Raw genomic sequence first — 12597 nt, 5'->3', positions numbered from 1 at the left:
ACTGAATTTTAATGTGAGTATAACCTGGTATGAATGGTTTAACACGTATTTGAAAAAAATTAACTAATTAAATCTTTATCGCTATCTTATTTGGCTCATAAAATATTTGTAAAACCTTGTAACAAAATACTTACACTATCAGTATGCCTTTCTTATAGCGTGTATATTTTCGCTAGTATTTTTAAAGGTTTAATTTAGATAAAAACGGTCAATTTATAGTGAGCGTAGTGCAATCAACCCGTAAATACCCGTAACCCGGACGATCAAATCAAGCCCACGTAAACATCTTCAAGAAAAACTCAACGATCCCCACTACTTAGCTACTTCTCAAGCTTTTTAAAAAAACGACCGCCCTCAACTATCGCTATCTTACTTTATCGCGTTAGAATTGCGTGGAAAAATAGATCGTCCATCTCGCTCTAAGGCTTAGCAAGCAGGCGGGCAAAACACGCAAAGTTTATTCGTTTGTAAGCTTTGTGGTGAGACGCGCGTGAAGTGCTTCAAATAAATGTGCGAATAATGGAGTCGAAAATTAAGACGTACCCAAATCTAACATTAGAATGCGAAAAAACAAATTTAAATTTGACGACACCGTTCTCTATAAACGACATTTTGACCAAGGAGGAATCGAAGTGTGAATTCGAAAATGGAATGTTTCCATTTGGCGGGAGAGTGAATTTTTTGAAACCGGCCAGTTTCAAAGATGGATTTCCTAAAAAGGAGGTTATAGAAAAGAGTATGAAATACTATGACGAGTGTAATTATCGAGATTACAGCGACGATGGCGCTCTGGATATGTCAAGAAAAACACTGCCGGTCACGGAATTATCAGGTAAATAACCTAATTTATATCTTTGTATATAGCTATTTGTAAACATATGGATTTTTTGCTTATTTTATTTAAAAATGTTTTATAAAAATTACATAATAACACTTATTGAGTAAAATAAATACTATTTTACGATCGATCGATTTTATCGATTACGATGGTATCTTCTTCTAACTTAGGTAGATGAAGATACCTGCTAGGTACCTTTAAATACGACAATGAACCTTCTTTGTTGAACTTTTATTGATATCAAACAAATAATGTAACCTAACATTACTTAAGTTACTTATATATATATATTACTTATATTATTATAATTAGCGCAAATCAAATGCTAGCAATTATGGCAAATATGAGCCCTTTAGTTTTTCCCGCACACTTATAAATTGTAATGTAACATTCTTGTTTCCTATAATGTCCGATATAAATCTGGTACACTACATATTTAAGTATCACTTAGATTTAATAACCCTTAAACTCACTACAACAAGAGCGTAGCAGAGGTGAGACGGGCTATGGCTATACTAGCCTTAAATATAAAATATAAATATGTAGGAATGTATATATTTGTATGTATATATATATATGTTTGTATAAAATGTATATATAAAATAAAGTCCCGCACCACAAGAGTCGGGGATATTATATACTTAATAAAAAAAGACATACATTTGAACATTCCTCAATCAACCACCACCGAACAAAACTGGCATAATATAGAATCAGAGTGTTTCGAAACGGCCTCGCTTTACTTTGAATGAAGTCGTATTTCAGTATTAATGCAGAACATAATAATATATATAGATATTAATTTTGATGGATCTAAAAAGATGATATTATACGAGACGTGATAGTTTGGTCGATAAATTCCACGTCACTGAATGTATTTTTTTTTATTATTATTTTATTTCTTAATCTATAATTATTTAATAATGGAGCTTTCTGCATTAACGTTGATGTTTGGCGGACTTTGCTTATGAGAAAAGAGATAGGTATATCTATTCCTCTTTTTAGTTATTTTTTAATTTTAAACCATATGCTAATTATAACTTTACCCAAAGATTGGTAAATAATATAAATAAACATCATATTGTAAGATTAATATTGTCAAATCGCCGACCATGGGGCAGACACATTTCTGTGTATATTTCATGATTATTTTGTTTTGGCAAGCAGTTCAGCAATTTTCATTCTCATCCAGGGTTACGTGTTACCTCACATAGACAGCTTCAAAGGGGGATTTCTAAAAAAAACAAACATAGACCAGCAGAAAACCCCTTTTCTACCTAACCTAACTTTCAAATGTCATTTTTTTATGATTATTTGGGCAATTATAACGCAGAGCACGCTTGTAGTTTTACTTCTTGTCTACTGAAGTGATACGATATGTACCTTATAAGTCAAAATAGATTGAACAGAGTTTGAATTTGAAAAATTTAAATAACTTACCCGCAACTAATGATTAGAGGCGGAAGACAAATGACATTTGACAATACGCGCGTAATGGCGCATTCAGAATGGCGACGTCCCCACTTGGCACTTACGACCCTCATTACTTAAGTGATGACGCTTAAAAGCACTAAGCATTCAATCAAGTAATTACTAGGTACGACACGTGTCTTGCCTTTGGCTATGTATGAATAGACTTTAATGTATAATTCGCTAGAAAGTAATGCGTCATGACTTTTTACCGTTAGTTTGTAGACTGTCAATTTTTTTCGTTTCAATTTAAAAAATTATATTAAAAAAATATTTACAACATATTGGGTTTATTTTTAGTTGTCACAAAGTAGCACAGTTTTTTAGTATGAAGATAAGATAATACCTATCTTAATACTTTAAAATCATTTCAATGGTTCATTAAATAACAAATAGGTACAATTTAATATGTTAAGTTCTCTATGCCCCTAATGTTCAATTAAAATAATTTTTATTTTCTTAATAACGGTACATAGGTATCATTAATATATGTATTCATAATAGCGTCTTGAATAAATAACCATTGATCAATAGTGTATGGACAATATAGAAGACACTTTGTCTATTAAAAAAATCAGATTGGGGTATATCTGAATATCATATATCAGTCCAAGGTTTTGTAACTTTTCCACCTGTACTCGTTTAATATATATTTAATGTTCCTACTGATATTTCTAAACACATTTAATGAAACACATTAAACAAGAAATCAATTGTTGATGTGTCAACTTTTAACACGCAAAGCAAGACTTAGAAACAAACAAGTGAAAGCTTTTCCTCATAGTCGTTTTGATAATGGATCTTTTGTTACAAAAGGGAAATATGGTGATATTAAATTAATTTAACTTTGCGATTATTTGATTTCGTATTAATGCGGTTATAACGTGCTAAGCGAGAAACCGATACTATGGAATAGTCTTATAAGTTATAAGCGTTTTTTTTTAATTAGCAAACTTAACAATATCTTGATTTTGTTTCAGATGACTACGACTCAAGATCATCGCACACGGGCTCACCAGTGCGTCTAAATTCGTCTCCAAATTCTGACATAAGCTACAAACCCTTCAACCTACACTACGAACGAAAATGCACAACGCCTCCCCCAGACACACGACTTATGCACTCCCCAAACTACACAATAGAATACTCACAAAACAGCGGCAGAAAAAAGCGATCGCGCGCAGCATTCTCCCATGCCCAGGTCTACGAGCTGGAGAGAAGATTCAGCCAGCAACGATACCTATCTGGCCCCGAGCGCGCCGACTTAGCTATAAGTCTCAAACTAACAGAAACACAAGTCAAAATTTGGTTCCAAAACCGTCGATACAAAACCAAACGCAAGCAACTACAGATGCAGGAAAGCGGGATGTTGGCAGCGGCCGCAGCAGCAGCAAATCACGCAAGAAAGGTAGCTGTAAAAGTACTCGTAAACAACAACGGACAAGCGATACCCGATCTCAAATATCAGAACCCTTTAAGCAAGACAGTAAATCCAGCGCTGTTTGCGCCACCGATTCTAGAAGGGTCACCTATTTGGAAGCATTTTGCGGGAATGTATGGAGTTGATTTTACGAAAAATCCGGAATATAAAGCGCTGTTACAGGAGTCATACAATCAAGCGGTTTTGCAATCGCTATATTCACCCCATATTGGAGTTAATTATCCAAATATACCACTGCCGTACATGTATTATCCCGGTCATCCGTTTGGGATGCCCATGTCTTGTGATCTCAATAGAAACCAAGGTGAAAGCAGTAGGGAAAATAAGGAGTTCGATAAAAAAGATAGCAAAAGAGTTGATATTAATGAAAACAGTAATGAGAGTATGGCCAGTAACATTGAAGTTGAAAATTAGTAAGACGATGTTTTAAAGGTTCCATTATATCTACTTATTTTAAATCATAAAGAATAAATTGACAGTGCAATATGAAATATTAAGTCTTCATCATAATTATAAAGATTTACAAATATTTGAATATGTAATAGTCTATATAAAAACCTTGGTTAAACTGAAATGTGTAAAATATAACATTTAATCATAGTCATCCAATTTCTACCACTGTTAGGAAATATTTAAAACCAAAGTCGATAACCAAAGAAATTAGAATAAGTTTTATTAGGTAGAACATTGTTAGTTGTAAATATTATAACATTGTTATTAGTCGCACTTGTAAATAGTCGTCGTTAGTTAATTACTTCAATAAAGATGCAATAATGTTTATTTTCTTTTAATATCCTACTCTAAATGCATTGAAGATTATTTTATGGCCTGATGTTGTTGGGCTCTATGAGTATTCAGAATCTAAATATAGCGATACCTTCCGTACGTCAAATCCATTGACAAACGGGAGTAGTACTAAGTCTTGACTTTAGATCTTACCCTAACCATATAAAGTCTTGTAAACCTGTGGTACACTATGCCTCTTGCCTTATAAATATGCCTTTCAAATTGAAGCAATCGCTGTTACATAATTCAATAAATATTCTTATTTACACATAGTCGTATCGTTAATATGCGATATGTTCGAGGCAACCCGTGCATATAGATAAATATGGAAGCGTATAAAGCGTACAGCGTAGTTATATACACCATAGATAATTCGAAATATCTATGGCAAAGCAGGAGTCAACGGCGATACTATAACTTAAAGTATATATTATTTTAAAGTCAAGAGTTAGCGCTTAGTATGACCAAAGACAATTTTGATTTTGTCTTTGGTATGTAAACGTATAGGATTTTGACATTAGGCAGAGTTCGCGGTAATTCTTAACATTAAATTTTACCTTAAGATCTATAGGACTAGAACAGGGTGCCATAGCGTAATAACAATAAATCGTTAATTTACAAAAAAAAGTGGTACATTGACAGATTGATTATATGAAAAAAACCGCATAATCAGCCTTATAAAATAGGCAAGCAAATGTCATATTACATAAATTATTTAATTAAAGAAAATCTAAACTTAACAATCACCTATACATATACACTTACATTTCTGAAGGCATTAATAAAAATAATTAAACATTAATTGTGCTGGTTGGCCTAGTGGCTTCGACGTGTGGCTTTCATCCGTGAGGTCGTAAGTTCGATCCCCGGCTGTGCACCAATGGATTTTCTTTCTATGTGCCCATTTAACACTCGCTCGAATCGACGAAACCGGCTTGCCGTAGACCTAAAAAGTCGACGGCGTGCGTCAGTCCCAGAAGGCTGATCACCTACTTGCTATTAGATTAGCAAAAGATCATGAAACAGATACAGAAATCAGAGGCCCAGACCTAAAAAGGTTGTAGCGCCATTGATTATTTTTTTTATTAAATATTTATAAAAACAAATCTAAATCTAATGTAAATAGTTTGGTCCCTTTGGTAGTGTTAACGCGAAATTTATTCGTTGCGCGATGAAAGCAACAGCTCTGGGGTCACCAGTACTAATGCCATATTAATCATCATAATAAGAACAGTTATGATTATACCTACCATTAATATACGTCTTGATTAATATCCTAGCACCAGTGGAGTACTAATGTGGAGGAGGCCACGACCTATAAAGTTGTAGCGTAGGTTGTAGCGCCATGGGTCTATGTGACTTAAAGACAACATTTTTTTATAGAATTTATCTATAGACACACATAATAAAGAAAATATGTATGTGTGCACTAGTGTACACACGTACGAAGTGAAACTTCTTTATGACCTTATTTTTCGAAAAATTATCTACTATATACAACTTTACAGAAATTGGTTAAATAAAGCTAAATTAGATAAAGTTTAACAAAAGGCTTTTATTATCATAGACACGAATACAAATAATACAATTATTTTATTTTACCTCATTACTTAGTAGTAATGATAATCTTAGTAGATTATTACAGAATTTCATTAATTTTAATAGAATCATTACTATGATTGTTATCGTTATTATATCTTTTTGTTATTAATGGCTTCGAATCCTTTCGAATCAACCGTGGTAGGGACAAGTAAGAGATGGCTCGTAACGGAAAAATGTGACGCGTACCCGAAAAATGTGACGGTAATTTTTTTTCCAACGCTGACAAAGAAGTTTCGCTATAATTATAAGAATTAATTAATTGAATAATGGGATTTTAAACTTGAATTGTTTACTAGTTTCAGGTTTCAATTATGATATTTTACATTTTTAGCAATTGACTCAAAAGTTCGATTGAGGGCAGGTGCTGAGAAAATTGTCAAGTAACCGGTGATTGCGTCTCAAGTATACTCCCAACTTGGAGCTTGGGAGTGTCCGCCAAATCAGTGAAATTGCGCTTGTGCGCTCGCTTAGTGTGGCAATGCCTTTTATTTAAAAAGTTTAAATTTATCATTCATACTTTTATCTGTTGTTTATTTTGTTCACTAGTTTTATCAATAAGACAATATATTTATGTAGGTAGCCAGCAGCAAAATCATGTATATATATATATATATATATACATATATATATACATATATATATATATATATATATATATATATATGTAAAAAATAGGTATGTGACTATTTTCTCAATCTATATACTAAATTAATCGCAAAATATGTAACGCAAATCTCGAAGACGGCTGGACCAATTCGAGTAAGATTTTTAATAATTCCTTGAATTATGAAGGAAGAATTCTGTTTTATTTAACCTAGCTTTTAAGCAGCTATATGTATGATGACATTTAGTTAAGCTCCCCAAAGATACTGTTAGTTTTTTAGTTTATACTAAATAAACCTAAATTTTATATTTTTCTACGTAAAATCCTTCCTCAGAGTTCAAGAAATAAATAAAAAAATATTCAAATTAGTCCAGCCGTCTTCGAGTTTTCCGCTTCGCAACACATTTTGCGATTCACTTTTATTTATAATTATTAGTATATATCATTTTGTGTATTTTAAAAAAATCGTGTAAAGTAAAACTTAAATTACAAATCCTAAAATTTTATAATAACAGTTGAACAATGTATTAATATACCTAAAGCCATATTCACACTAACTCGTCGCATTCTTATAAAATTATCATATGAATACGGCGGAGGCAGCGTTGAATTATGAAAATGCCAAGCTTCAACTTCCGGCCGAAGAATTTTCTAAGACGCGCATCTCCTTCAACTCGTGTGAACTGACTTTACAATTACCTGGGAGATACTTATTTTATGTATTTTGTATAAATATTTCAGTATTTATTTGAATTTTAGACCTTATTATATATATTATTCGTTTACTATTAATTGTTTGTTAATTGATAATTAAATTAGATAAATTCAGTTTTCGGTAGCTGTTTCATTTGTCAATACAATAGGCAAGTAGGTGATGACATTTGTCAATTTTGTAGACTTCTGCGCCTGACACACGACGTCGACTTTTTGGGTCTAAGATATGTCGGTTTCCTCACGATGTTTTTCTTCACCGTTCGAGTGAATGTTAAATGCGCACATAGAAAGAAAGTCCATAGAATAATTCGACAAACCAAAAATCTGTTTTTTTTCTTCAAATTACCTATGCGGAATAAGACCTATTGAGTGATTTTTTAATTATTTATTTAAATTGTAACTCGTCTGTTTGGGCTCCGTATGAAACTAAATACTGTCTAATGTTTGAGCGTCCACAGAAAAAGTTTACACGTTTTCTTTATTACATACTGTATGGAATCTATCTCGACTATCTCTTAACATATCCGAAATTATTTGTCATTGGGATAGGGTACAATAAGAAACAAGACGGGACTTACAGTTGGCTTCCTATCTATTAAAAGACCTGGGGGGGGGGAAGGGAACCAAGTGTTCTTCAAGAACTCGGTCGGTCTTTGTAAGTATATTCGATATTGTTTGCGATGCCAGAACCAGTCTGTTGCACAGATCCCTCTTAATATACACTACTACACACTACACTACACCAGAGTGAGTTAACGTAGCGATATTGTGTATTTTCTGTTTTTAATATTATATATATTTGACATTATCGTATTGGCTTAGTACTGTAAGGAGTGTATGTATTTTTGTTAATAAATAAATGTTTACCATAAGAATTAATTACAATAAACTTGATAATTAAAAACTACCACTCTCGCGACTTCTTCCAAGCAACCCTAAGCCCCGTTTTCTAGAAGGTAAATCAAACTTAACGGTCAAGACCAGATTGTTTCTTATGATACGAATTAGAATGTTGACCTAACTAAGAAAAAAGAAAAGAACCGTGTAAAAGTGCAAAACCTAAAGTAGCAATAATAAAAAAGAAAAATAACAATAATAATACAAAAAATATGAAATCTTAATATTAACTGTGTTTGTTTTCGGAAAACGTCATTTTCTTTAAGTGCTTGAATTATTAAAAATGATCTATTTTATGTTTATGAGTAAAACTTTATGTTTAATAAATTACACATAGACGAGACTCCAAAAAGGATGTAATTTGATAATGTAATCATCAAAAACGCGATGAAACACTAAAAAATAGAGATGTTCCTAAAATACAATAAAACTACTTAATCATCATTAAATCATTAGTAAGGAAATGGAAGCGAACGAGTATTATCGACTCAGTGAAGCTGTAAACATTGCATTACCGCTCATCCTTCTCAGGATTGCTAGTGATGTACGATAGTGATGAACGAATTATCGATATGTGTGTTTTAAAAAAATATTAGTAGATATTAATTTAATTCTTAAATGGTTATATCTCACTTATAATTTTTATAACGTTAAGACACCATTCTAAAGCAAGTTAGAAAACACTGTTCTCCAAAATACTGATCTGATAACATAACTTTAAACATTTGTTTTGCCGAGAGTGTGAAGCCCAGAACCTTCCAGACTACGTCCATAATTTAACTTTTATCAAACTAGGTTTAAAGATATTAATAAACGCATATTTGCGAGGAGATATTATAATTTCTTGTATTCAACTCATTCCAGCGTCAAAAAGCTCCTGTTTACTCTCACAGCTTAATAGCTTTCTCGACTCTTCATTGAAAAACGACCTATTTTAAGCGTATAGGGTATGTTTTTAATGTATAGCAAATGGTTTTCTGGTAAATGTATAATTTGAAATAGTTTTATTAGGTCTAAGTAAAGTTTAAATGCTAAAAATTACGTGGTCGTTCACCAACAAGTTGGAACGATCAAGACAAAACTCATCGTCCTTAAAACTACAGACTGTAATAAGAGATGCGTGGACAGAAACCGGTGAAAACAGATTATTTACTCCAGACAGCTACCGACTGAAAAGAGAGAGATACCGTTACTAAACAATAGAGGTATAAGTTGTTCAAATCTAATTTTTCCAAACCATAAAATATCATCAATCAATCATCGACGTCAAATTCACATCACTAGCTGAGTACTGCATTAACATTAGTTCGAGTTACTCAGTGGCACGTGCGCCGGAAATGTCGTCAGGTAAACAAACACCCATCGCTAGCACATGAATGAATGTTAAATTGTCTTTAATTGATGGCGCATAAGCCCTTTTTATTATTTAGTTAAATGTACAAAATACATTTAGAATCAGCCTAACGTAAACAAAGTATTGTATTGTAGTATTGTTACGTTTTTTTTATCTAAGACCGAACAAAAAATATAGTACTAATATTGCTATTTTCTATTTATTAACATTTAGACGTCGAAGCAAAACACGAAATTCCACCTGTATCAACTCTATGTCCCGGCGTCCGGCCACAACGTATTTTAGCAGTTTTTGCCGCGCACCACCCCTATGTGGACATACCTTCCCAAGGAAGTATTTCCGAAGAAATTTTTAACTTAGGGCCTTTCAAGAAAAGAGCGTACCAATTATTATAGTCCAGCAAAGAAAGTCCTCTGGTATCATCTGGACGGCGGTATCACTAACCACTCACAACCTGCCCGTTTGTTCTGTAAAAAAAACGATTGGTTAAAAATATGTCTCTAACATACATTGTACATCCAGAACATATACGTCTGCCCCTAGACTAGGAGTGATGTTACATGTTAATTTTACTTAATGCGTTAAATCTTATAAAAAATAACAAGTTATACAAAACGTTAATATTAAATTTTGTTAACTTTCTTTATTCTATCAGTTAAATATATTTTTGTTATATTAGTTAAAAGTAACCTTGTTAATTTAGCATTGCTGTTGTTAAAAGTACATTAAAAATGTTATAAAAAATATTATTTCAGTAAATATTTGAACAGTGTTATTGTTAATTTGCACAATAAATAAATTGTTATAACTTTTGTTACACTTCTCCCTAGACTCCAAAAACGCTTTACAACGATGAAACATGTTTGAAATCGACCGCATGTGCAAATTATCAGTGCAACAATCATTGCTTCCCAGCGTTGTTTACGAAACACATTTGCTAATAATCACTTTATTTTATATCTTTCATCATACATAGTATTGCGCGCTCTGGGTGAGACATGGAAGCTGGAAATCCGTGAATAAAACACAATTGATTCATTTATTTACAGCGTAGGCCAAATAATAATAATATTGACTATCGCTTGGCACACTCGGGTATAGAAGAAAAATGAAAATCTTTTCATATATTATAAATTTTAAAATTCGAGAGGCTACTATGGATATCCAGAACTCGTTGATCAGAATGCTCAATATTGATACTAGTGAGTTTTGGCCAAAACGCATTATTCTCAAAGGGAGACAAATGGAATGATGGAATGCCTGGGATCCAGACTAACTTGCCTTAAAAAACAAATGTCTACTAAAAAAACATGGAACATTCTGTCAGTTTTCCCAAACCTGTCACAAATATATCCAGTTTTTCAGAATTGAAATGGTTTTGCAGCGAGATCGTTCTATAGCAGGGGGTAACTGAAGTAGTGAAAAACTGAACTTTTCAATAACCCTGAAATCGATGTAACAATTGTTTTCTTTATTTTTTAATTAAGATAAGCCGGTGATAAAAAAAAAACATTTAGAGGCATAAGCATTTCTTTGACTATCTTTTGACTTCTAGGAAGTGACGAGGCCTGGAGTGCAATGGTCTCCTGCTATCAGCATGTAAAGCTGCAGTTTTAAAGTGGCTACTGAGCGATTGGGGAAGAGATCTGGGCTTGACTGTAGACTGGTCGGTAATTCAGGGTCAAGCTTAATTCATGGCCCGGGCCTGCATTTCGATCTCATTGATATTTTATTATCATCTAGGTTAGTTCAATATCTGGCAATTTAATTCTTCGGGTTGAAGACTACTCTAAGACTAACCTTTTTATGATAAAAATAATGAGATTCTTATTGATTTGCTGTGTTTACGCACTTCCACTATTTGAATTTATAATCAATGTTAAAAGATGCAATTTAAAAAATTCTGCTTTGACGTTTTGCAGACCACCAACAAACAGACGGGCACTTGTCGCAAATGTACATAGACGCCGCAAAGTGACCTGTATGGGGTGGTCGTCTAGACAAACCCCTAATACTTCAACTGTCGAGATTCGTTTGTCTACATTTCGGCAAAAGGGTCACTATCGAGTAACAGCGATGTTGGACGCGACACAACTCGTGGAGTGTTCGTGAGTATGACTTAAGAGTTAATACTAATCTCGTCTTGAGTCTACTTGAATTGTATTTTTAATATCACACTTTTTACAGTATAAAATGCACAGATACCGGACACCCTTAAAATAGTTAACATTATCAAACGTACTAAGAATGGAAGTCCATTATGAAAAAAACAAGGCTGTATTAGTCTTTATTAATCTAACGAAGAGACGGCCTTAATTGCATTTGAGTTAATATGTCATAACTCTATTAATATAATTAATAATTATTCGTCATTAGAAGATCAAAAGCAGGTATTAGTATCATAAACCAATAAATTAACACTTTCCCTAATAAAATTAATTCTTTCAAATTAAATAATATATATTATTGTTTAATTCGTTCGAGTGACAATAGTAGAGGTTAACACTTGCATAAATATGGTCCAATTTTTTATCCGTCGCGTCTCCTGTTTTGCCTATTAGTTAAGTGGCGTGGCAAATTAACTAATTTCCCTTTTTCAAGCCGTTTTTTTGTTAAAAGGGGTTAATGGCTTTTAAAGTTCACGTTTCTTGACCAAATGTGTGTTTAATAATAATAATTTAACGCTGTGGAACAACTCTGCTCCTCAACATAATGCTGAGCCAGGGCCAATTACAACCACAGCACACACGCATTACACAATTAAACCTTTTTCTTTAAAAAAAATTGTTATCTCTCTATTATTAATCTTTTTTTAATTATTTTTATTTTTTGATTAATGTTATTTTATGTGTTCCTGTGTGTGTGTTTTGTTGTAAATGTTATGTCTATGT

The 12597-nt window shown here is 32.7% G+C and overlaps 1 protein-coding gene across 1 annotated transcript; it reads left to right on the top strand.

Moving 5' to 3' along the window:
• Positions 1-498: 498 nt before the first annotated feature.
• On the top strand, positions 499-4244 carry LOC123711345 (homeobox protein bagpipe-like). Its single transcript, XM_045663886.1, has 2 exons — positions 499-832; positions 3289-4244. The coding sequence occupies exons 1-2, from the start codon at positions 520-522 to the stop codon at positions 4161-4163; spliced, it is 1188 nt and encodes a 395-aa protein (XP_045519842.1). The 5' UTR covers positions 499-519; the 3' UTR covers positions 4164-4244.
• The last annotated feature ends 8353 nt before the right edge of the window (positions 4245-12597 follow it).

Source organism: Pieris brassicae, chromosome 1 (assembly GCF_905147105.1).
Source record: "Pieris brassicae chromosome 1, ilPieBrab1.1, whole genome shotgun sequence".
NCBI classification, from domain to species: domain Eukaryota; kingdom Metazoa; phylum Arthropoda; class Insecta; order Lepidoptera; family Pieridae; genus Pieris; species Pieris brassicae.
This window is presented reverse-complemented; position numbering and strand designations above follow the sequence as displayed.

Excerpts from the sequence above, each read along its gene's own strand:
- LOC123711345 (XM_045663886.1), top strand. The coding sequence starts at position 520 with ATGGAGTCGAAAATTAAGACGTACCCAAATCTAACATTAGAATGCGAA. Across the intron at positions 833-3,288 it reads GCCGGTCACGGAATTATCAG|ATGACTACGACTCAAGATCA; the intron begins GTAAATAACCTA and ends ATTTTGTTTCAG.